The 27,883-nt window shown below is 35.3% G+C and overlaps 1 protein-coding gene across 6 annotated transcripts in view; it reads right to left on the reverse strand.

Annotated features, from left to right (window-relative positions):
- The window catches only part of Dmxl2 (Dmx like 2), a 172,126-nt gene that overhangs the window by 68,096 nt on the left and 76,147 nt on the right, over positions 1-27,883 (reverse strand). For all 6 annotated transcript variants that reach the window (XM_058584798.1, XM_058584800.1, XM_046460940.2 and 3 more), the window contains 2 exons: positions 6,602-6,691; positions 4,149-4,266 (listed from right to left, as the gene is read on the reverse strand). In XM_058584798.1, the coding sequence (XP_058440781.1) occupies positions 4,149-4,266; positions 6,602-6,691 (208 nt within the window). The remainder of the gene's footprint in view (positions 1-4,148; positions 4,267-6,601; positions 6,692-27,883) is intronic.

The raw sequence follows: 27,883 nt of genomic DNA on the forward strand, positions 1-27,883 counted from the left end.
TCATGCAAAATAAGACCCAATACAGAAATACTGCAGGATGATGATGATTGATTTGTATCTTTTGATTATTTATGAAGTTCTTTCTGCTTCACTGCTTTCCTAATCAGACAGAAAAAGCCTTGGTTACGTCTCTTTTTTAAGTGAGATTATGTCACTTAGAGTTGAAGAAGTATTCAAATTAATCATATTATTCCTATAGATGAAAATATGGCATTATATAGACTCATATATTACAAACCTAAATGACTTTTCTATTAGTCTGGGTCCAGGACCACCTTAGAGGGGGGGAAAAGAAAATTAATATGCTGCTTGGTGGGGTTCATGTTCATCTTTCCACAGTGCTTGTAATCCCACCATTAGTACTGTGATGTTTTACACTTGGGTTGTATTAAGAATCTTAACCTAGAAGTTGGTTAGAGGGGTAATACATTAATATGATGTTTTTAACCTTGAGATCTATTGTACTGCTCCCATTAGTTTAAAAGATTCTTCCCAGCCAGGTGGTGGAACAGTTTGTAATCAAAGAGTTGAGAACGAAGAGGGTGAAAAAAGAAATTTAGGGGCAAGAGGAAAGTTGCTGAAATAAGAAAATGGGGAAAATTAAGCTTATGTAGAAGAAGAAATAGAAGACTACAGGAGCAAACCTACATATTTACTACATGTAATGTTTTTACATTTTTAATTGTTTTTATAGGGTCACTCCTGCTGCTAGTAATTACTTGGATTGGAGGCACAACACTTTTTGGTGGCAAATTTCCACCCGATTTTAATGGAAAAAATTGATGCAAATAGATGTTTGCTAGAACTACAAATAACTTTATACCCATGGAAGCTCTTGGAGAAAACCTATTTCAAATTCCCTCTCCACACCCAGGTTTTACAGATAAGTTGCAGAGGCTCATTCAAGTTAAGTAACTTACTATCAGTCATACAGACTTACCCTGAAGTGGCCAAAATCATGAAAAGGAAGATTTTCTAATTCTTAGTTTAGTGCACAGTTTGTGGTTTGTCTTTTTATGTAGTTTTTTAGAGTAAGGGGGAATATTTTAGTTGTTGCATACATTATTAATCATTTATCTCAATCTGGATTAATTTTTTTTATATAATTCTTAAAGGCACTCTACATGATCCATGAATAAAGACACCTGCTTTTAACACCATATAGCTATGCCTTTCCCTTTCTGGGGATTGTTAGGTGTTTACTGCTGCAAGGTAGGCAAATTCATGGCCTCAAATTATATAAATGACTAAAATACTTACTACTTTTATTTTTAAAATGTACCACAAGCATTGTTAAGAATTGAGAGTAACAAAGAAGTGGCCTTTGTAAAAATTCTTCTGTAAAAGGGTGAATAATAATTATCTAAAAGATGACAAATTAATGGTCCACCTATCTGTAATTCTTTGTGTAAACATTGGTTTATCTGGTCTTCTTTCTAAATTGACTTTCTTTCTTTCTTAAGAAATGGATAGCTTGATGGCTTGCAATTTAATTAGAAGAATTGGTTTCAAATGTCTGTCAGCTGGATCCACTTTTGACAAGTAAACTTATGAGGTACTCCAGTATTTAAAACAGATGTAAGGAAAGTTGTTTGGGAAGAACAGCATGTGCCATTTTCATCCTTTATTTTAGTTCCATATATTTTTCAACAAGTATCCCACAGACATCTTGATCACTTTAGGACTTTGACAAAGGCCAGCAGAAATACTTTTAAATTTAAAAAAATTATTATCTATCCTAAGCTTGTCAAAAAATTATTTGTACGAAGAGAAAGGATAAAATAAATACTAAAGAGTAATAAGTACTTTAAAAAAATTACCCCATGTTAAATATGTTAACACTGGAATATTTTTAACTTTCATCTGTCAGAACTGACAGATATATCTGGTGTTCCCAAGGGCTTGAGCTGGCTCTTTACCGAAAAGATTTAAATGTTCCTGGATTTCCGAAACGGCAAAAGAGGAAAATTTTTATGTTGTAAATGTTTTCCTGTTTTGCTGTGTCGGTGGATACTCATCTGAATCAAATGTAGAGAAAGTAGTGAAGTTATGCTTCTAGTAAACACTTCTTGGGCTTCCCCTTGCAGAGTTAAAATATGGTCATGCAATGAGAGTTATAAAATGAAATTGTTAACAAGAGGAACAATGTGCTCATTTTCTACATTTGTATACAAATATAAATAGTTAGTTCTTCATATCTTTGGAGATGATTTACCAGAACCTCAATCCACTGACTAAACTTGCAAAAAACTTGGGGCTGGGGTTATGGCTCAGCAGTAGAGGACTCACCTCGACATGTGCAAGGCCCTGGGTTTGATCCTCAGCACCACATATAAATAAATAAAATTAAGTTATTGTGTCCAACTACAACTACAAAAAATAAATATTAAAAAAAACTTTTAAAAAATAACAATTCAGGGCTGGGGATGTGGCTCAAGCGGTAGCACGCTCGCCTGGCGTGCGCAGGGCACTGGGTTCAATCCTCAACACCACATAAAAATAAAATAAAGATATTGTGTCTACCTAAAACTAACTAAATAAATATTCTTTTAAAGTGATGATGAAAAAAATAATAACAATTCAGAGGTCAAAATTACAGGATGCTTTCTCTCTAAACTGTTAGTTACTACCGCGTTTGTTACTCTAATAGGGTAGCAATATCTCAGAAATAAATTTTACTTTTAAAAACAATTTCTTATTATTTATATATGGAATATATATTCTACGGAAATTGACTCTCATACATATTTGCTACTAAATTTACTTACATCCTTTCTGAACAATTGGGACACATATAAACAACCTAAAATATTGTCCCAGAAACACAAGGAATACAATGATCATAAAGGAAGCTGTTGAAAACTGCAAGTAAAGTTAGATGGGACACAGGAAGTAAAGGTAACAAATATTTTTCCTGAATACCCCAGGCATCATAAACTAGCAATCTTTATTATTTCCAAAATGGAAGGCCCACCATCCATAATTTCCCCTTCTTGAACATGCACATGTCACTTACAACTCAGTATTTCATATTGAAGAAATTATTTTTCCTATTTTAGTTATTTTTAAAACCAAATCATAGCTGTATTCTTTTTAGATAAAGTGGGAAAGGAAGTGGAACAGTATTTTCTGTTCATATTCCCTAAGAGGGATGGGAAAGTCCCAAGTTCTTTCTAATGCTTAAATTCTCTTTTGAGCAAAGACAAATCTATCACAAGACCTACCTCATTCTTATAGGTAAAAGGGAAAGCCTAAAATTATAAAAACCACAGTATCTAGAACTCTTGGTTTTTTTTACCTTGTACATCATGACTAATTTTTTTTTATATATTTACTCTAATTTGTTATATATGACAGCAGAATGCATTTCAATTCATAGTACACATACAGAGCAGAACTGTTCACGTCTCTGGTTATATACAAAGTAGAGTCATACCATTTGTGTCTTCATAAATGTACTCAGGGTAATGATGTCCATCTCATTCCACCATCTTTCCTACCCTCCCCCGCCCCCTCTCTTCCCCTCCCTCCTCTTTGCCCTATCTAAAGTTCCTCCATTCTTCCCATGCTCCCCCACCATCCCCATCATGGATCAGCATCCACATATCAGAGAAAACATTCGGCATTTGTTTTGGGGGATTGGCTTATTACTTCACTTAGAATGATATTCTCTAACTCCATCCATTTACCTGCAAATGCCATGATTTTATTCTCTTTTAATGCTGAGTAACATTCCATTGTGTATATATAAAACACAGTTTCTTTATCCATTCATCTACTGAAGGGCATCTAGGTTGGTTCCATAATTTAGCTATTGTGAATTGTGCTGCTATAAACACTGATGTGGCTGCATTACTATAGTATGCTGCACAAACAAGCAATTTTAACAGAACTAACAGACATATCTGCCAAAAGTTATAAAAGCAATGACTTTGGAAGATCCATACTCAATAAAGCTTAGAGGGTTTTGTTTGTTTGTTTGTTTGTTTTAAAGATTAAGGTAAGTATACTCAGGTTCATCTTTAAAAGTACTCTGTGGGGGTTGGGAATATAGATCAGTTATACAGTGCTTGCCTAGCATGCCTGAAAGCCCTGGTTTCAATCTCAACAAAACACATACACACACACACACACACACACACGAGTACCTTGTGATGGCTGAAAAAATATTTCTGATTCCTTTTTCTCTATATCTTCCTTGTGTGGTTTATATCCTATAATGAAGTCTTCTTGAAATACATGAAGCAACTGTGTATTTGAGCCACACTACGAATATGGAAAAAAAAAAAAAAAAAACAGTTTTCATCTTTGAAATTCCTTTTCTCCCACCCACCACTTCCCCAACACAAATATAGAAGAAATAAATCTTTCTAGTAATTTCTATTCTTAATCTACTGACTAAGGCGCAAAAAAGCAACAGAAAAAATCATTAAAATTACCCTGGTCAGAGAAAAATTACATTCAAAGATGTCACAGTCAATAGCAGAACAGAAGAGCTCTGGTAAAAATAGATCAACAAATTTGCTTCTTAAAAAAAAAAAAAAAAACTCACAACCCACAGTGAAGTGGGATCTGCACCCCAAAAACAACAGTCTCATGACTGGCTGGAGAGGGCTATGCTAACTACATAAGGCTCACTAAACTAGTACAGAAATAATAGTTTTTCCAATTCCACCTGAGAACAACAAAATAAATAAGCAAAAACCTCAGAAAGGTCCTCAAAATACCCCTTCAACCTATCTCGTGGGAATGATGCATTATCCTATTAATAGCCAGTGGGATGACATACCTCTAAAGAAACATATTTACTATAAGTAAGGAGGATTGCTGCTAGGCTACATGATCACAGTTTGGGGACTACATGGTGAAAAGATAATCATAAAGGGCTATGCAGAATCACAAAGGTGAGCTGAAATTCAAGGAAAAGGCTAGACCCAAACAAAAGCATATTGCGAATGTGTGTCAAGACAATTAGATGGCTGCCCACAGATTTTAAAGAAAGGGAAGCAGCTATGATTGTGTTGGCACTGGATGAAGTAAGTTATGATTTTAGGAAAAAAAAAAAAAGGAAAATCAGCCTCCTTACATAGAAAGAAATAAAGGAATATAATATTAGGTTGTACCACAAAGATTTTATGAAAGTTAAAGGGTGTTTTTATGTCTTTCCAGGTAGAAACATAAAAACTCTCTTTGCATTCAAAATATCAAAGGATACCTTCTCAAGTAAAAAAGAATAAATGAGGGGCTAGGCTTGTGACTCAGTGGTAGAGTGCTTGCCTGGCACGTGTGAGGCTCTGGTTTGATTCTTAGCACCACATATAAGTAAATAAATAAAATAAAGGTCCATTGACAACTAAAAATATTTTAAAAAGAAAGGAAGGAAGGAAGGAAGGAAGGGAGGGGAAAAGGTGGTGTCTTCATGGATACAGAAATCATAGAACATAGTGGGAACAAATAGAGAATGAATTTTAAACTTTGTCATATAAGCCTAAGTCATTTTATCAGTGCTTGCAGTTTACCACCATTGTGTTAAGAACAGCCTAAGCTGACAGGAAATAAATCAAGAGTAAGTATGAAGTAAAAAGAATACTAGGTCAGACTCATGGTAAAAAGTGCAGAGGGACCAAAGTAGGGGATAAACTCAACATCCAGTTCATTAAAAATTAAGATATCTATGGGAAAGAAGACAACACCCATCTTCCAGGTCCTTGGGGAATTAAAAAAAGGAAATCATAGGTTGAATTTAAAGCAAAAGCAAAGAGCTTGGGGATAAAAAAAAAAAAAAGTAAAGGATTTCCTAGGTGCCATTAATAATTATATTTGAGTCTAGCAGCTCCAGTTCTGTTACCAAGAGCTGTTGGGGTAATTTCTCTACATAGTGGGAATGATTACCACAGAATGTACAAAGCTCCATGGAAAAATTATGACATAATTCTATACTTGTTTTTAAATATAGTTGGTTCTTTCTTTATTTCCTTGTTCAAAAGATTTGGTAACTTCCTCACCAAAGTAATCATAATTTTTACACTTAAATGATTATAGTAGTTCTATACCTTAGTCCATAAACATGATCCTGAAGAAACAAATATCCTCAGGTCTAAATGGGTTTTACAAACTCCTTGCAGGGAGAAGGTTTCTCCTTCTTTCCTAGCTGGGGAGGAATGCTGCCTACACAAAGGAATACGATAAACTTTGATCCCATTTTCATCTGCATCTCAATGGTCCTCATAAAAATACCAAGTCTGAAGGCTAAAAAAGCAAACACTGTATAGCTGAGGTCACCCACCCCCTACTGAGTTGAAATGGTTAATCACATAAAAGTAAAACTCCCAACCTGAGCCTCCATATTTTCCCTCAGCATTTCAATTTCAAGATCATAGTTTCCCTGACTGAATCAAATTTCCTTACAGGAGAAAAGGAACCAAATATAATTCAACTGGAAAATAAAAATTTCTATATCATTAGTAGAGTTTCACTATGGGTATCAACGAAAGTTGACTGTATTTAGTATCAAAAGATAATTATTCTCAGACTGAAATATATGCATCTAAAACATTCTGGAATACATGTCTATTAATATCACCAATTCACAAGCATTTACTTGGTCAGTTATTGCATCAAGTTCAATAATGCAGCCAGGTCGAGCAGTAGACTGTTGGCTCACAATATTAAACACTTCTCCAATAAGTTTCTGTAAATAAAAACATACAAATGTTACTAATCAATAAATTTATGAATCTACTGTCAATATGATATAGTATCTTGAGCACTAAATATTCACTGATTGACATGGCAACAAATACATTCAAGGAAATATTTCAACTCTCTATATTCAATTTCACTTTTAAAATTACATCAAAAAGTTAGAAAAACTGACAGTTTACATAAATATTACGTAACTTCAAAGCATAGTTCTAACATGTCTTCTTTGTGTTTGCAAGCTTAAAGCTCAAAACAGATGTGACTAAGGATCTAGCCCAAAGCCTAAGTGTGTGGTGTGCAGATATGCAACACCACTTAAAAGTACAACCCTGCCAGGTCAAAGGTAGGGGTCATGATTGAGAAGAACTAGGACTCTGCATCTTAGGATGAGGATGTCTGAATTAATACATAAAACCTAACTTTGGATCCACAAAATTCCCAAACTTTCTGCTGAAACAAAATAGAGTCTTCCCTCTACCACAGTCCAAGAAGCTTTCTCTTGAGTAAAAAGTTTTCCATAACTTCACCTGAGAGATTCACCTCAAAAAAAGATACCCATTCTCCTCAGCACGCATCTCCACTATCTTTCACTGCCTCTTGGCTATGAATGTAGATCCCAACTTATCCGAAAGACAGCTCTAAGATAAAACAATATCCATGCAGGAGTTGTAGGGTCTTTACATTTTTATCAGTAGGATTCCAGGGAACATATATGGGAATATAAGTGGTTGGGTAGGGTTGAATTTGTTAATATAAATACATTCACCCAAGATTGAGGATTTAAAGTACTAGGTTAAACACTTACAATGGTGTTGACAGTGTGCTTGGTTTATTCATTGAAATATTAACTGTAGCCTACAATTTTTGAAGCTAAACTATCAGAATTTCTTTAGCACACAACAAAGCTTTGCTATTCAAAATGTGGTCAATGGGCCAACAGCAACAAGAAATGTTTTATAAATGCTCTCTCAGGTCTCAAAGTAATATATCCACATTTTAACAGGATCTCCAAATTCTTGTGCACACAAAATAAGGATTGTGATACATCAGTGATTCTCAATAGTGGCTGATCCACACTGACTCATTTGCAGAGTTTTTCCATAGTTGATACTTAGGCCCCAATCACAGAGACTGATTTGTCAATCTAGGGTGTAATCTAATCATCATAAGTTTCCAGGTATTTCCAGTACGTAGCCAAGACTTGAGATTCCCTCAGAGAAACAGATACATGTTCCAGCTAAGGATTTATATTTCCTGCTCACAACTCTCTGCTAGTACTATATAACCAGTGGACTTACCAAAAACCTTATTCAATCTACAGAATCCCACTCAACTTCACTCTTTACTAACAAATTCGTTTTACAGTGGAAGATAATACTGGAATCAGTGTGATGAAGGTAAAGTATTTACCTTGGGCACAAAATTTTAGAAAGAACCAAAAAACTTATGACAAATAATATTTTAATGCAATTTTTAAATTAAAATTAATACAAAAATCCATAATGAATAAAATATTTAAAAATTTAAATATAGGTTCTAATAGTGTCTCTAGCCTGAGGCAAAAGGAAAACTGTACAGACATGTTTCTATGTGATTTTTAATAATTAATTTTTTCCACATTAAAGCAGTTGAAAAATACTGAAAAGCAGGTATATTAAAATTGAAAACATTAAAGTTTTAATTTATTTATACTCAAAACAAGATTCATTATAACAATTTTTCTGGGTTTAATGGACACAAACTCCATAATAATACTTTTAGCAGCTTGGGAGACTGAAGGAGGAGGATCATGACTTCATAGCCAGCCTCAGCAACTTAGGGAGACCCTAAGTAATTCAGTAAGACTTTATAAACAAACAAACAAACAAATGGGCTGGGGATGTGGCTCAGTGATTAAGCGCCCCTGGATTCACTCCCCAGTACAAAAAAAAAAAAACTTTCAGAAACTACTTCTTTGTTTTCAATAAAAATAACTCCCTTATTTGATAATATCTCTTGACCAAGTGGTAGCCTCAGGTAATTTTTAATTAATTGCTTAACTGCTCACTGAAACTTATTTTGTAGGATAACCAACTATAAAAAAAAAATCTCAAGTCCATTCTAAAATTTGGATATTACACTAAGAAAAATTTGTGCATCACTTTTCAAAGATCCAAACAAAAAGTTAATTTTACATTACAAAATATCAACACTGCATGCCACTTAAAACTATTTCAGATGAACTTCTATAGAATTTAAACTTTCAATATTTAAGAACCAAGTCAGTGGCTGCTTTATGTAAACCAGATATATCCACATAACAAAACTTTCATCTATTTAAAAATTGAAATCTATAGATACCTCAGTTAATTTTTTTATATCTCCAATTTAAGCATAAAATTAGTATGATGTGATAATTAGAATAATGTGCCCTTCCTCCAAGGATGTCTACTCCTCATGTCTGCTGGGACCTATGAATATGCTACCTTATTTTATAAAAGAGACTTTTATAGATGTGAGTAAACTCTGAATCTTAAAATGGGGAGATTATCCTGAACTATTCGACTGGGACTAATGTAACCACAAGGATGTATATGAGGGAGGCAAAAGGATTAGATTCAGAAAAAGAGATATGACAACAGATGCAATAACCAGAGGAATCTTGAAAATGCTATGCTGCTAGCTTTAAAGACGGAGAAGGGGCCAACAGCAAAGAAATACTAATGGCTTCTAGAAGTTAATAAAGGCAAGAAAATATTTTCTTCTCTGGAACTTCTACAGAGAATACAATCCTGTCAACACTTTGATTTTAGAACTTCTGACCTCCAAAACTATAAGAGAATACATCTGATAATACATTTGTTACAGCAACAATAGGAAAATTAATACAGGTGCCTATAATCTTCTATAATCGTTACTTTTTTATCTGATATGCACTTTTTCAATATTACATCTAATAATTTGTGCAGTTCCACTGTCTTTTTTTTTTTCATTTTCAGGTTCAGGAACTATATTCATACCTCCTACCTGATATTCATATCGAACATAATTCTGAATTACTTTTTCTCATTTGTTGTAACTTACAACTCTCAACAGAAAATGAGAAAATGAGATAAGTCAAGAAATAGATTTTTTTTGTTTGGGGGGATTTCTTTTCCTTTTTTTTAGTTTTTTAATATTTTGATAATATTATTGAAGAATCTACTTCTATTACAACCAAAAAAAATAAAATTATAATAAATATTATTTTGATATAAATAAGATATTTCAACTTAATGTTGAAAGTTTTAATACACTTACTTTTCAATTCTCATTATTTTCAATATGTGAGTGTTCCAGGAAAAAATAACATTGAAAAAACACAGAAACATATATTTATAGAGGTACACATTTTTTCTTTTAGCTTCAGGCTCCAATACAACTTATCATGGCCTTGCTGGATCATGTCTTTATATAAATTTTTGGTACATTATTCAACAGGTTTCTTTTTTTATATTAATTTTGATTATTTAAAATATTGTTTACCACAACTGCTAACATTTTTGGTGTCCCATTAAATTCTGCACCCAAGGTGAGTGCCTCATTCACCCTAATCCCAGTTTAGCTGGAAGAAGAGGGCAATGTGTCTCCTGCCACAAAATGTATCAGGCTTATAGTGTGGCTCTTCATCTGGCAGCAATTTGATGTTAACAGAACAGTAGAATGTCTCCCGAAGTCAGAGTACCACCAGGGGATACTTTCCTTTGTGGCAGGGGAAGTGTGCTGCCTTCTGCAGCATATATCTTCAATTAATTACCAAAAAAGATGCCATCATTTCCTCCACAGGCAAAATACCCATATCTGCAAACTAAAGGCTGGAGTTACCACCTAATAACTCACGTGTAGAATTTTTAATTCCTATCCCCATAAGCTGGGATATGTCACTGCTTATCCCCATAAGCAGTGACAGTTCCGAAGGTTAACAACTACAATTCAGGCTCCAAGTGAGATTATGACTAAACTGGCATCATTACACAATGATACAATGCCTAATGAGAATTTGTATTTCCCCTAGTTTGGAGAAAAAGTTTCTTCATTTAAATAAAAAACAGAAATAGATGCTAAAGGAATAGATTTTGTTAGCTATGCTTTATCTGCATCCAATCCTTGATATATTTTCCAAATTCCTGGTCTTGCTTTGGGTTCCAGGAGGTTGACCTTTGAACCATATCACCCAGCTCCTATGCCCTCTTCTGCTTCAGGTAAAATTCAATCAATGGGAGTCACTGGCCAGAGATTAGAGGAAAAAAAAAATGAAAAAAGGGTAGGAGTATATATTCTCTCTGCTCCCCACAGTTCCAGTAGTGCTCATTTTCCATAGCTCTGGCACTCACTAGGTCTTGGTACTTTCCTATTTCCCTCTTATCCCTTCAGGCATAAGTACATATATTATTTATCTTATTGCCGCTGCAACAAATCACCACAAATTTAGTGGTTTTAAAAAAATTAACATATTATCTTACAATTCTGGCAGTCAGAAGTCTGAAGCCATTTTTGGTAAACTAGCATCATGGTATCAGCAGGGCTGCATGCCTTCTGGAGACTCTAGGGAACAGTCTATTTCCTTGCCTTTTCAAGCTTCTAAAGGCTATCCACATTCCTTGGCTCATTGCTCCCTTCCTCCATCTTCAAAGCCAGCAATGCCAGTCCTGATATCATTCTTCTTCTGTTAATCTCTCTCTGTCCATAGTCAGGCAAGTTTCTTTACTTATAAGGACTCACGTGATTAGATGGGCCCATCCAAATAATACAGGATAATGTCCATATTTTAAGATCTTTAACTTTTTCATATCTGCAAAGCATCTCTGTCATTTGAAGTAACATATTCACAGGTCCTGGGCATGCATATGTGAACATCTTTGAGAACCCTTTACTCTACCTACCACTGGACAATTCATCCTGTTACTAGATCCTGAGTGCTTTACTAGCTCTTCTGGGTCAATCATATACACATCTTGTAAGGAGTTCTTGCACTTAACTCTCTTCAGTTACATCTTTATGAATGTGTCATCTATTTCTCACTCAGACCCAGAAAGATCCAGAGACTAAGTTAAGGTAGTACTGTCTGTCTCTCACTAGGAAAGTGCAACCTTTAACAATGTGTTCTTCATGAAACACAGAGGTCTTCACGCTCTCTCTCCTAGTACTACAGTTTTGCTGTTGCATTTAAATGCTATATTCCCACAAAGAACAAAATCAAGCAGTTCAAAAAAGAAATACAGGGGGTTGGGGGGATAGCTCAGTGGTAGAGCTGTTGCCTAGCATGTATGAGGTACTGAGGTGCTGGGTTTGATCATCAGCACAATAAAAATAAGTTAACAAAATAAAGGTATTGTGTCCATCTACAACTAAAAAAAAATTTTTTTTAAAGAAAGTAAAAGAAATATAGGCCTGGATATGTAGCTTAGTGGTACAGAACTTGCTAAGCATATGGAGGCCCAGGGTACAATCCCCAGTACCACAAACATACATACCTACATACATAAAAATATCCTAAAGAATGTATGAAAGACCAGTCAATTTCTTCAGTAATCAAAAGCATACAAATCAAAACACCTAGCTATCTTTTCCAAATAGTGAAGATTTTCAGAGAAAAAAAGAAAAAGGATGAGGAAAAGACATGCTAACAGAGTCTGCTAATGAAATACAAATCAGATTGCTAGCTTCCCATTGCCTTCAACAGATAATAACACTCTTCAATATGATGTTCTTTAATTCATTCACTTACTCAACAATAGTTATCAAGTGCTTCTCGGGTATCAGACACTGAGGATACAGCACCACCCTTATCTTAACATTCAAATGAAAAAAGACAAATAAATAAACAAATTGTTCATCAGATGGTACTACAGGAAAAAACAAAGTAGAAAAGTAAACAGGGAGCAGTGGGATGAAATGGTCAAAGAAGGCCTCATTTGACTAATGACCACAAAATAAAAACATGTGGATACCTGGGGGTAGAACCCAGAGAGAAGAGTAAAGTATGAAGATAAAGTTGGGAGGTTGTTAGGCACATTCCAGGACCATCCAGGAAGTTAGCAGGGAGGAAGCCAAAATAACCAAGAGGACATGTATTAAAAATACAGAATCAAGAAATAAGAAGAGGGTTGGGATTGTGGCTCAACGGTAGAGCACCTACCCAGCACGTTTGAGGCACTGGGTTTGATCCTCAGCACCATATAAAAATAAAATAAAGATATTGTGTCCAATTTTCTAAATAATTTGGAAATTGTCTCATAATAATTTTTAATCTTTAAGTGCAAAATAGTTTTCAAAACAATGAAATAATTCATATTCTCAATATCCTATAAAAATATAATAGCAACTACAAGGAAATAGACTTGCTTATTTCTTATTTTTGTATGGTGGGTTTTTTTGTTTCTTTCAGAATGAATTATGCAACTCTGGATAATTTAGATCTTTTAACTTGTTTCCTGAAAATGCTATTTGAAGGAAATGAAGTTTCCCTTGTCATGAGTTTTTCTAGATAAGGACCTTAATATTATATGTAACATTTATATCTGACTCAAAGTAGGTAAATAAACATTTGTTAAATTAAAAAAAAAAAAGAAAAAATATATTGTGTCCATCTATAATGAAGAAGAAGAAGAAGAAGAAGAAGAAGAAGAAGAAGAAGAAGAAGAAGAAGAAGAAGAAGAAGAAGAAGAAAGAAGAAAGAAGAAAAGAAATAAGAGGGCCAATGGGGGAGGGAAGGTAAAAGCATAAGGGCCTCATGGGTCACTGTACAGACTTTGGCTTAGAAGAATAATATTATCTGAATTATATTTTTAAAGCATCATTCTAACTCCTATAATGTGAATAGACTGAAAGAAAGAAGAGCAGAATCACAAAAAGAGAAATACAATTTTTTCAATCTAGCCTCTCTACCTGCTTATCAAGTTTCAGCTATTTCCAACAGCCATTTATATTCTAAGCCATTTCTGAATAAACTACAATACAGTTGTATGCTGCTTAATGATAGGGAAACTTTCTGAGAAATGCATTGTTGTATGAACCTCACAGCATGTGCTTGTACAAACCTAGATGGTGTAGTTCAATCACTGTACACAGCATCTTGATGAATCAAGAGATGTATGAGCTTGCTACTGCATAACACAGCATATTGTTTTACAGTAAACTTGGTATATTTTTCATAAGTAAGAGTACAGTCTAAAGTAACCACAAAACACATACTACAGTAAATACATAAATCAATGAAATATGAAGACAAAGTTAGGAGGTTGTTGGGCACAGTCATATGTTATCATTATCAAGTATCAAGTATCATGTACTGTAAATAACTGATGTTACACTTTTATATGACTAGCAGTACAGTAGGTTTGTTCACATCAGCATTACCACAGATGCATGAGTAATGTGTTGCTATATGAAGTTACTATAGCTATGAATGACATCACTCAGCAACAAGAATTTTCCAGCTCCAGTATCATCTTTTGGGATCACTGTGATATATGCAGTCCATCACTGACCAAACACTATTATGCATTCTTATAACTCTGTGCATTTTTAATTGCTATTATCCCTATACCCTATTCTTTTCCTCCTTCACTTTCAATCCACACTAATTTAATAAATCGCATCTCAGATATCATCTCCACCAGAAAGTGTTTCCTAACCACCACAATCTAGACTATATAATCTTGGCTTAGTTGTTACTATTGTGTATGAAAAGCTCTCTTATCTGACATAGTTGGGACAAAGAAAGGATAAATTACAAATTACTCAGCTAGGTCATTTAACCCAGGGAATCATTTTTAAAAAAATAATGAATGTACAGCTTAAACATTGTTTTATGTAAAATATAAACATACATAAACAACCAAAATTTTGGTGTAGAGTCAAGGCCTTTGAGTATGGTTTGCTAATAGACCTTTCTTTTGTATAACATTATGACATCCCTGTAAGGCCCTGGCTATATTTTTCAATTCTTTAAATTGAAATAAAAACACAAAGATACCTACACAAAGCAATTGAGTGTTATTTTAAAAAAAAAAAAATCCCCTGAATTTATAGTTGTCTTCTCCATGTCCAATTTAAAAAATTATTTTTAGCAAAATAGCTTCCAAATCACTTGTTCTTTTAATAAAAACACATTTTTCACATTCACAATTCATCAATTTATAAAATATTTAACTAAATTACATTGTTATAATCACACTTATAAAAATGTAAACAACTTGACAAATACAAGTTTGGAAATGAACAAAACTGGCTCTCAAGATGTGGTCAACAACCCAGATAATAGCTGAGGGAGGTGGCCTGGGCTCAAATCCTGGCTCTACCATTACTACCTGACTAAATGGCACAAGTAGTTACGTTTCCCTATACTTCAGTGTCTTCTGCTCTAAAGTGTAATGATAATATTATATTCTTCATAGGGTTATTAGGAATATTAAATGAGTTAATATATGAAAAGCATTTAGAAATGTGATTGGCACAAAATAATCACTAGATAAAGCTTGTTATTGTTATTATTAAGACTACAACTCAACTTTTAGAATCCATAAGGCCTAGTATACTACTTTGGTGCATCAGTCTTATGTTCTGCAGAAGGAAGGACAGCATCCAGGGAGCTCGCTAAGTGGAGGTCATTTAATTGCATTTCAAATTCTATAGTGGCCTTTTTGTCCTCCTAACATAGCATTTATTACACAATGCATGTATTTATATACCCAACAAATATATACCTTAAGGGTAAAAACTATGTCTACTCATTTTAACACTCTCAGCACTTGGTACAATATATACTTATTCTGGAATGTACCACAGCTTATGCAGCATGGGTTCGCAATAAAAAAAAAAAGATTAAACAAATAAATGAATGAAAACAAATTACATGTTATATGGTTGGTACTCCAAACACATTTTTAGTAGTAGCAGCACCTACAACACCATCCTTGTCTCCTCCTTTATTCAATTACAGACAACCTCATTAAGCATTTCCTAAAAAATTTTCAAATGAATGGATCTTGCTGCCCTGGCATCACTGGGCAAAGATATGCAAACATTTGTGGGTTTTTTTTTTTTTCTTTTATGTCTGGTCAAACATTTGTTTTAGGCAACAAAATCTTTGATATTTCAGAAGGAAATTTTTGAAATATCTGAATAACCCTGCTCTCATAAATAGTTTGTAAATATAAATTTTTGATGACTAAAGGTCACATTTATGTACATTAATTATCATTAATGCCTGTACAGGTCTAATGACTTCTAGTACTGTCTTTGTAATAACAAATCCCAAATGTATACTAGTAGTTAATGTGGAACACTAGGAATTATTTCTAATTGCCTACAAAACAGTCATCTAAACCATACTTAGGAATCTAATATTATAGTTACCTCATATTCAGTGTATCCCAATTTTAAGTTTTCATAAATACCTCACCAACATTACCACACTTGTGGAGCCACTATTGCAAACTAGAAATCTCAGAATCATCTCTTTGTCTCCATATTCAAGCAACTAGTAAGTACTGCTCTTCTCCCCTTTCCACTATCTACCAAATTCCACTGTAGCTCAGGTTTTCCAACATCTAGTTGATCTCAAAACAATTCCTTGCTATCTCCATGCTTCTAGTACACACCAAGTTTACTCCATCCCACAAAGTAACCACTTTAATTCTCTGCCCAAACGCTTTCATTATCCCCTCAATCCACCTCTCCCCTAAATCCACCTCTCTATCTACAGGACAAAATTCAAATATTTTCAATATCTATTATTGAAAAAAAAGCTGGCCTTTACTCAGCATCTACTAAAATTCTAAGTTGAGGAATAGAAAAGCATGTGACAACTTCTTGCTACACTGACTCATAATTAGTAGAGGAAGTAACCAGAACAGCTGCTCTTACAAAAAAAAAAAAAGTGAGCAGAAATAAGGAACTTGACAAAACTAATCATATCATCTTAAGAGTTTAATATAAAAAATAAGGGCAAAGCTCTGTACTTTATTTTTAAAAGGCAATAACTCTAGAATTCCTTAGAGTACAGTGCTCTGAAAATCAAAATGGCTCAAGAGCATCTGGAGGCTCAATAGACTTTAAAGTTTCCTAACTAAGCAACAACAAATATAACTGATAAGGAAAAAAACAAGTCAGCTAATGTATTGAGCTCAATGGTGTTACCTAAAAGTCATGTCCATCCAGAATCTCAGAATGTAACCTTATTTGCAAATAGGGTCTTTACGGGTATAACTTAAGGTCATAGTATTTTATAGTTGTTGCTAAATCTATTGACTGGTATCTTAAGAAGAAAAGACACACAGAGACACTCAGAAGGAAGAAGACACAGAGACACCCAGAAAAGCAGACTTAAGTGATAGAATGACAATCCAAGAAACCTCAAGGATTACGAGGAACACCCAGAAACTAGGAATAGCCAAGGAAAGATTTTCTCCTAGAGACTCAGAGAAAGCATGGCTTTGACAACACCTTGATTTCAAACAAGATCAATGTTTATAACAGCTGGATTCACAACAGCTAAACTATGGAACCAATCTAGGTGCCCTTCAACTGATGAATGGATAAAGAAAATGTGGTATATATACACAATGGGATATTACTCAGCTATAAAGAAGAATGACTCTATGATATTTGCAAATAAATGAATGGATCTGGAGACTATCATGTTAAGTAATATAAACCAATCCCAAAACCAAAGGCCGGATGTTCTCTCTGATATGCAGATGCTAATACACAAGGGGTTGGGGATAGAAGCTCGGTGGATTAGACAAAGAGGAATGAAGGGAAGGGAGGGGGAATGGGAATAGGAAAGATAGTAGAATGAATCTGACAACTTGCCTACAATGAATCTCAACATTATATATGACCACAAGACTTGAGAGCCTAATTAGAATAAGATAAAACTCCATGTTTGTATAAATATGTCAAAATATACTCTAGTGCCACATATATCTAAAAAGCACAAATAAAATTTTAAAAAAACTCGACATATATGCACCAAGAAACAGAGTTGCAAAATATGTTAGGCAAAAACTTTTAGAACTAGAAGGAAAAAACAGACAAATTCACAATTAAAGTTGGATAATTCAACATCCTTCTCCAATATTTGATAGAAAAATTAGATAGCAAAGATATATCAGAACTCAACAATAACATCAGTCAGAATAGAATCCACAATTTACAGAACACTCTATCCAACAACAACAAAATATACTTTCTTTTCAAGTGCTGAAATACACAAAGACAATATCTGGATCATAAAACAAACCTGAACAAATTTAAAAGGACAAAATCATATAGTGTATTTTACTACCAGAATAGATTCAAACTAGAAATCAGGAAAATGGCCAACACTTGCAAACTAAATCACACACTCCTAAATAATCAAGGGGTCAAGTAGGAAAATTAAAATATATGTTGGGTTAAATGAAAATGAAAATTCTTCATATAAAAATGTTTAAAGAAATTTCAAGTAGGAAATTCATAGCACTAAATACATATATTAAAAAACAAGAAAGTTTCAAATTAACAATTTAAGCTTTTAAAACTAGAAAAAGTAGAACCAAAAAGAAAAGAAAAACTCAAAGTAAGCAGAAGGAAGGGAACAATAAAGGCTGACATCAATAAAAATAAAAAGAAGGAAACAACACAAAAACAAAAAGCTCAGGAAACAAAAAGCAGACTCTTTAAAAAAAAGTATCAAGAAGTTAACAAACTTAGAAAAACTTTCTCAACTTGGTAAACAGCAACTAAAATACCTACAGCTAACAGACTTAATACTAAAACACTGCATGTTTTCCCTTTAAAAATGGTAACAAGACAAGAACATCTAATTGCATCCCTTTTATTCAACATAGTGCCAAAAGTTCTAGCCAGTGCAACAAAATAAGGAAAATAGGACTGGAAGTATAGCTCAGTTGTACAGTGCTTGCCCAGCATGTGCAAGGTTTTGGGGTTCAAGCTCCAGCAATTTAAATAAAGGCATATAGATTAAAAAGGAAAACACTTCCTATTTATAATGAGATTATATCTGTAGAGAAAATGCAAGGGAATCTAACCTCCTCCCAAAAAAAGCCTCCTACATTTAATATCTGAGTTAAGCAAGATTGCAATATATAAGACAAACATTTAAAAATATACCATGTTTGTGTATTCTGGTAATGAATACACAGACACCAAAATTTAAAATAAAAACCACTTACAATGACTAAAATTAAAGAAATATCTAGGTATAAACCTAACAAAACATGTAAAGAACTTTTATGCTGAAAACAACACAAAAGGAAGAGGGAGACTAATGAAAGGATAGTCATAAGTTGTTTAAATCACACTTTTATTACTTGAAAGTAGACTGTAAGAGGTTGTAAATGCATATTGTAAACCTCAGAGGAAACATTAAAAACAAAACAGGGTAGCTAATAAACCTTTAATGGACACCAAATAGGGCCATAAGAAAAGATCAAACCCTCCAAATCATGGAGAATGCCACAGGTAGCAAAAAACTCAAAACAGACAAATATTTCAATTTTCAAAAAGGAAAATAACATACCTCTATAAGTCAGACCAAAGGGCTTGATGTCAATCTAGCACAGTGTTTCAGCCATGAAGAGACATTATGGCCTATACATTAAGCCTACTTATACATTAAAATGAGTCATTCTTATGAATTTTACTTCCTTTTACTACAGAATATTTGGTAGACAGGAAAAATTTTATTTCAGAAAAGTATATGATAATCTGCTTCATGGAAATTGTTGGGACAACTAGAAAATATTCCAGAAATTAAAACTGGATAAAGATTTCAAATGTATATTGCTAGGCTCTTTCTTCAGATCTGTCCTGTTGAACATTTTTTAAAATGTGACTTAGAATATACAGAAACAACATTCTTCAAATAGGCTGCTGACATAAATAAGGAAGCAGCAGTATATATACTGAATAACAATCTGGATTCAAAAATATAATGAAAGGTTAGACTATTACACTGAACTAAGTAAGACAAAAATATAACAGGGAAAATTGGCCTATATTTTGACTTCAGATTCAAACGCACAAATACAGAATGGAGAACACAGGACTTAACTGCAAAAATAAAACTTCAGCTCAATATTAATCAATTACAAAAAATGTGTAATTACCACCAAATATAACAATATCTAACAAGAAAGATCATAATACTACTTATTCTATTCATCCTATAATGCCTTAGTATAGACAAACTGAAATCTGCTCACAAGAGCAGTCAAGTCTGAAACTAAAACAGTTAAAGAAATTGTGAGAGAAGAGCAGGTTTGACATGAAGAAAAAAGGTTCAGGGGTTATAAGTTATATTCAATTATCCAAATTACTCTAGTATGCAAGGAATATTAGACTTATTCCAAGTGGAGCTAGGACTTACAATAGAAAATGAAATTCAATTTAATACTAAAAGTAATGCAAAGACAGAATGACCTGCATTTGGAGTTGAGTTTCCTTCAATGGTGGCCAGATGAGAAAACTGGCAACAATGTTGTAGAAGGGAGTAAAACATCAGATGGCTTGTCAGACTAAATGACCTTTAAAATACTATCTTCCAACTCAAATTCTATAATGGTACTTTTCTAGGCTTTCTCTATGCAAAACCTTTAGCTTCAGCCCTTATGGTTTTCTATCTCTGAACAAGCTTTCTACACATATTTTCCTCCACACTTAATTTCAGGTCATTCTTTCATCCAGGCAAAGACAAAGTATCATCTTTCTAAATCTTACCTATTCATCAAAAACAAACCAAAAATACTGTCTTTGAAAAAGGCTTCAATATACACCTTAACCTGATCTCTCATTCCTCTAAATTGTAAAACACTTCTAATAACATCCTTCTGGCAATGAATTACATATCACCCCTAGATATCTCTTCTTTCTGTCTTTAACTGTTATTTAATATTTCATTAATAATTTGTCTTCACATCCAAATTAAAAGCCCTCAAAAGTAGGCACTAAAACTTGTATTTTATATCCTTTATACAATTATGGGTACACAGACACCCAAAAACAGTATTTAGTGTTTAATACTGGAAATATTTTTCAGAACAGTTGATTTATACAATATGTTTTCATTGGGAAGTTGAAAATTCACTATTCAAATCTCCATATTAATTAATACATATGACTTCCAGTTCATATACAGAACTACTAGAATGAGATACTATCACCCATTGATAACATAATCTAACTACAGAACTTTATTTAGTTAGTTAGTTAGTTGTAGATGGACATGATACCTTTATTTGTTTATTTTTATATGGTGCCAGGGATCGAACCCAGTGCCTCACTCATGCTAGGCAAGTACTCTACCACTGAACCACAATGCTGATCCACTACAGGACCTCTTAAAGGTGAGTCAACCTTGGAAAAAAGTTCAAATTTTTCAACCTAAACATACAGTTTGGTAAAGATTCCTTAAAATATTTTTCGAGAAAAGCAAAATTAAAAGAATCAAACTAGAGAGTGAAAAATGTCAGGAACACAGATTTTTCAAAACACATTATTTCTTTTTTCTTTTATTACTGCATTATAGTTACACATAGTAACTGGGTTCACTGTGACAAAATAATGCATTGAATTTCATTAACTCCATTTCAGTCCCTGGTGCCCCCTTTCTTGCCTGTCCTTTCCTCCCTTATTTTCCCCCCACTACTCTGCTGGTCTTCCTTTCATTCGTTTGTTTGTTTATTGGTCCTAGGCATTGAACCCAGGGACACGTAACCAGTGAGCCACATCCCTAGGCCATTTTATTTTATTATGAGACAGGGTCTTACTAAATTGCTTACAACCTTGCTAAATTGTTCAGGCTGGCTTTAAACTTAAGTTTCTTCCATGTCAGCCTCCCAAGTCGCAGGAATTATAGGCATGCACCACCATACTGAGCTTATTTATTTATTCATTTTTTTTTTTTGCTTTTTTTTTAAATTTTTATTGTTGGTTGTTCAAAACATTACATAGTTCTTGATATATCATATTTCACACTTGGATTCAAGTGGGTTATGAACTCCCATTTTTACCCCGTATACAGATTGCAGAATCACATCAGTTACACATCCATTGATTTACATATTGCCATACTAGTGTCTGTTGTATTCTGCTGCCTTTCCTATGCTCTACTATCCCCCCTCCCCTCCCCTATTCTCTCTCTACCCCCTCTACTGTCATTCATTTCTCCCCCTTGTATTATTTTTCCCTTTCCCCTCACTTCCTCTTGTATGTAATTTTGTATAACCCTGAGGGTCTCCTTCCATTTCCATGCAATTTCCCTTCTCTCTCCCTTTCCCTCCCACCTCTCATCCCTGTTTAATGTTAATCTTCTTCTCATGCTCTTCGTCCCTACTCTGTTCTTAGTTACTCTCCTTATATCAAAGAAGACATTTGGCATTTGTTTTTTAGGGATTGGCTAGTTTCACTTAGCATAATCTACTCTAATGCCATCCATTTCCCTGCAAATTCTATGATTTTGTCATTTTTTAATGCAGAGTAATACTCCATTGTGTATAAATGCCACATTTTTTTTATCCATTCGTCTATTGAAGGGCATCTAGGTTGGTTCCACAGTCTTGCTATTGTGAATTGTGCTGCTATGAACATCGATGTAGCAGTGTCCCTGTAGCATGCTCTTTTTAGGTCTTTAGGGAATAGACCAAGAAGGGGAATAGCTGGGTCAAATGGTGGTTCCATTCCCAGCTTTCCAAGAAATCTCCATACTGCTTTCCAGATTGGCTGCACCAATTTGCAGTCCCACCAGCAATGTACAAGTGTACCCTTTTCCCCACATCCTCGCCAGCACTTGTTGTTGTTTGACTTCATAATGGCTGCCAATCTTACTGGAGTGAGATGGTATCTTAGGGTGGTTTTGAGTTGCATTTCTCTGACTGCTAGAGATGGTGAGCATTTTTTTGTGTACTTGTTGATTGATTGTATGTCCTCCTCTGAGAAGTGTCTGTTCAGGTCCTTGGCCCATTTGTTGATTGGGTTATTTGTTATCTTATTGTCTAATTTTTTGAGTTCTTTGTATACTCTGGATATTAGGGCTCTATCTGAAGTGTGAGGAGTAAAGATTTGTTCCCAGGGTGTAGACTCCCTATTTACCTCTCTTATTGTTTCTTTTGCTGAGAAAAAACTTTTTAGTTTGAGTAAGTCCCATTTGTTGATTCTAGTTATTAACTCTTGTGCTATGGGTGTCCTATTGAGGAATTTGGAGCCCGACCCCACAGTATGTAGATCGTAGCCAACTTTTTCTTCTATCAGACGCCGTGTCTCTGATTTGATATCAAGCTCCTTGATGCATTTTGAATTAACTTTTGTGCATGGCGAGAGAAAGGGATTTAGTTTCATTTTGTTGCATATGGATTTCCAGTTTTCCCAGCACCATTTGTTGAAGATGCTATCCTTCCTCCATTGCATGCTTTTAGCCCCTTTATCAAATATAAGATAGTTGTAGTTTTGTGGATTGGTTTCTGTGTCCTCTATTCTGTACCATGGTACACCCGCCTGTTTTGGTACCAGTACCATGCTGTTTTTGTTACTATTGCTCTGTAGTATAGTTTGAAGTCTGGTATCACTATACCGCCTGAATCACACTTCCTGCTTAGCATTGTTTTTGCTATTATGGGTCTTTTATTTTTCCATATGAATTTCATGATTGCTTTCTCTATTTCTACAAGAAATGCCATTGGGATTTTGATTGGCATTGCATTAAACCTATAGAGAACTTTTGGTAATATCGCCATTTTGATGATGTTAGTTCTACCTATCCATGAATGGGGTATATTTTTCCATCTTCTAAGATCTTCTTCTATTTCTCTCTTTAGGGTTCTGTAGTTTTCATTGTATAAGTCTTTCACCTCTTTTGTTAGGTTGATTCCCAAGTATTTTATTTTGAGGATATTGTGAATGGAGTGGTTGTCCTCATTTCCATTTCAGAGGATTTGTCACTGATACACAGGAATGCCTTTCATTTATGCGTGTTGATTTAATATCCTGCCACTTTGCTGAATTCATTTATTAGCTCTAATAGTTTCTTTGTAGACCCTTTCGGGTCTGCTAGGTATAGAATCATGTCATCTGCAAATAGTGATAATTTTAGTTCTTCTTTTCCTATTTTTATGCCTTTAATTTCTTTCGTCTGTCTAATTGCTCTGGCCAGTGTTTCGAGAACTATGTTGAACAGAAGTGGAGAGAGAGGGCATCCCTGTCTTGTTCCAGATTTTAGAGGGAATGCCTTCAATTTTTCTCCATTCAGAATGATGCTAGCCTGAGGCTTAGCATAGATTGCTTTTACATATTGAGGTATGTTCCTGTTATCCCTAGTTTTTCTAGAGTTTTGAACATAAAGGTATGCTGTACTCTGTCGAATGCTTTTTCCGCATCTATCGAGATGATCATATGGTTCTTATTTTTAAGTCTATTGATGTGGTGAATAACATTTATTGATTTCCGTATATTGAACCAGCCTTACATCCCAGGGATGAATCCTCCTTAATCATGGTGCACAATTTTTTTGATAGGTTTTTGTATCCAATTCGCCAGAATTTTATTGAGGATTTTTGCATCTAGGTTCATTATAGATATTGGTCTGTAGTTTTCTCTCTTTGAAGTGTCTTTGTCTGGTTTAGGTATCAGGGTGATGTTGGCCTCGTAGAATGAATTTGGAAGTTCTCCTTCTTTCTCTATTTCCTGAAACAGCTTGAAAAGTATTGGTATTAGTTCCTCTTTAAAGGTTTTGTAAAACTCTGCTATATACCCATCCAGTCCTGGGCTTTTCTTAGTTGGTAGTCTTTTGATGGTTTCTTCTATTTCCTCAATTGATATTGGTCTGTTTAGGTTGTCTATATCCTCCTGACTCAATCTGGGCAGATCATATGACTTAAGAAATTTATCGATGCCTTCACTATCTTCTATTTTATTGGAGTATAAGGATTCAAAATAATTTCTGATTATCTTCTGTATTTCTGAAGTGTCTGTTGTGATATTGCCTTTTTCATCCCGTATGCTAGTAATTTGAGTTCTCTCTCTTCTTCTCTTCCTTAGCATGGCTAAGGGTCTGTCGATTTTATTTATTTTTTCAAAGAACCAACTTTTAGTTTTGTCAATTTTTTCAATTGTTTCTTTTGTTTCGATTTCATTAATTTCAGCTCTGATTTTAATTATTTCTTGCCTTCTACTTCTTTTGCTGTTGTTTTGCTCTTCTTTTTCTAGGATTTTTCAAGGAAGTATGAGATCATTTATTTGTTGTTTTTTTCTTTTTTTAAGGAATGAACTCCAAGCAATGAATTTTCCTCTTAGGACTGCTTTCAATGTGTCCCATAGATTCCAATATGTTGTGTCTGTGTTTTCATTTATCTCTAAGAATTTTTTAATTTCCTCCTTGATGTCTTCTATAACCCATTGATCATTCAGTAACCTATTGTTCATTCTCCAAGTGATGCATGATTTTTCCTTCCTTCTTTTATCGTTGATTTTCAGTTTCATTCCATTATGATCAGATAAGATGCATGGTATTATCTCTACTCCTTTATATTGTCTAAGAGTTGCCCTGTGACATAATATATGATCTATTTTTGAGAAGGATCCATGTGCTGCTGAAAAAAAAGTGTAACTGCTTGATATTGGGTGGTATATTCTATATGTGTCAATTAAGTCTAGGTTATTAATTGTGTTATTGAGTTCTATAGTTTCCTTATTCAACTTTTGTTTGGAAGATCTGTCCAGTGGTGAGAGAGGTGTGTTGAAGTCTCCCATGATTATTGTATGGTGGTCTATTAGACTCTTGAACTTGAGAAGAGTTTGTTTGATGAACATGCTGCACCATTGTTTGGGGCATATATATTTATGATTGTTATGTCTTGTTGGTGTATGGTTCCCTTGAGCAGTATGTAGTGTCCCTCTTTATCCCTTTTGATTAACTTTGGCTTGAAATCTATTTTATTTGATATGAGTATGGACACTCCTGCTTGTTTCCGAAGCCCATATGAGTGATATGATTTTTCCCAACCTTTCACCTTCAGTCTATGTATGTCTTTTCCTATCAAATGTGTCTCCTGTAGGCAGCATATTGTTGGGTCTTGTTTTGTGATCCATTCTACTAGCCTGTGTCTCTTAATTGGTGAGTTTAAGCCATTAACATTTAGGGTTATTATTGAGATATGGGTTGTTGTTCCAGCCATATTTGTTTATTTATGTTACTTAACATTGTTTTTTTTCCTCTTTGATTATTTTTTCCCTTTACTGTACTACCTCCCACTGTTGGTTTTCATTGTTATTTTCCTTTTCCTCTTCCTGTAATGTTTTGCCGAGGATGATTTGAAGAGATGGTTTTCTAGCTGCAAATTCTTTTAACTTTTGTTTATCGTGGAAGGTTTTAATTTCATCTTCCATCCTGAAGCTTAATTTTGCTGGATACACAATTCTTGGTTGGAACCCATTTTCTTTCAGTGTTTGAAATATGTTATTCCAGGATCTTCTAGCTTTCAGAGTCTGTGTTGAAAGATCAGCTGTTATCCTGATTGGTTTACCCCTAAATGTAATCTGCTTCCATTCTCTTGTAGCTTTTAAAATTGTCTCCTTATTCTGTATGTTGGGCATCTTCATTATAATGTGTCGAGGTGTGGATCTCTTATGATTTTGCACATTCGGCGTCCTGTAGGCTTCTAGGATTTGGGATTCTGTCTCATTCTTCAAGTCTGGGAAGTTTTCTCGTATTATTTCATTGAATAGATTGCTCATTCCTTTGGTTTGGACCTCTATACCTTCATGTATCCCAATGACTCTTAAGTTTGGTCTCTTTATGTTATCCCATATTTCTTGGATGTTCTGCTCATGGTTTCTTAACAGTCTTGCTGAGCTGTGTATGTTCTTTTCAAGCTGAAATACTTTGTCTTCATTGTCTGATGTTCTGTCTTCTAAGTGTTCTACTCTGCTGGTAGTATTCTCAATTGAGTTTTTAAGTTGGTTTATTGCTTCCTGCATTTCTAGGATTTCTGTTTGTTTTTTATAACCTCTATCTCCCTGTATAGTTGATCTTTTGCTTCCTGGATTTGTTTATGTAATTCATTGTCGAAGTGATCTTTCATTGTCTGATTTTGCTGTCTAATGTCTTCCTTGAGACTACAGATCATCTGAAGCATGTATATTCTGAATTCTTTATCTGACATTCCATCTGCTGCAGCTATTACCTCTTCTAAAGTTGAGTTGACCTGCATTGCTTGTGGTCCTTTCTTTCCTTGTCTTTTCATACTGCTCGCGTTTCTTTCTGCTTGGTGAAACTGTTGGGTTTTTGAAATTTTCCCCCTATATATTTATATTGCTCTTGTATAGTTGCAAAGTCTCCCTTGCAGGGGCGGACAGCAGCTGTGCTCCTCCTCCAATTGGGGTGATCTGTCTACCACGCTGACGGTCCGCTGGGCCTGTTCTGCCGGTCGGTCGCAGGTCTGCCTACCTTGCAGGTGCGGGCGACGGCTCTGCTCTGCCCTTACTCCAATTGGGGTGACGTAACTACCACGCCGGCGGGCCGCTGGGCCTGTTCCGGGCGCGGGCGGCAGCTCTGCTCTGCCCCTACACCAATTGGGGTGACGTGTCTACCATGCCGGCGGGCCGCTGGGCCTGTTCCGCCAGTCGGTCGCAGGTCTGCCTACCTTGTGGGCGTGGGTGGCGGCTCTGCTCTGCCCCTACTCCAATTGGGGTGTCGTGACTACCACGCCGGCAGGTCACTGGGCCTGTTCCGGGCGCGGGCGGTGGCTCTGCTCTGCCCCTACTCCAATTGGGGTAACGTGACTACGCGCTGGCGGGCCGCTGGGCCTGTTCCGGGCGCGGGCGAAGGCTCTGCTCTGCCCGTACTCCAATTGGGGTGACGTGTGTACCACGCCGGCAGGCCGCTGGGCCTGATCCGCCGGTCGGTTGCAGGTCTGCCTACCTTGCAGGCGCGGGCAGCGACTCTCCTCTGCCCCTCCTACCACGCCCGCGGACCCCTGGGCCTGTTCTGCCGGTCGGTCGCAGGTCTGCCTACCTTGCGGGCACGGGTGGCGGCTCTGCTCTGCCCCTACTCCAATTGGGGTGACGTGACTACCGTGCCGGCGGGCCGCTGGGCCTGTTCCGGGTGCGGGCGGCGGCTCTAGTCTGCCCCTCTGGCTTGATGACAAAGTGAGAGAGACTTGGG

Source organism: Marmota monax, unplaced genomic scaffold (genome assembly GCF_021218885.2).
Source record: "Marmota monax isolate L192 unplaced genomic scaffold, Marmota_monax_Labrador192_F-V1.1 WCK01_AAM20220418_F8-fsc00001, whole genome shotgun sequence".
NCBI lineage: Eukaryota > Metazoa > Chordata > Mammalia > Rodentia > Sciuridae > Marmota > Marmota monax.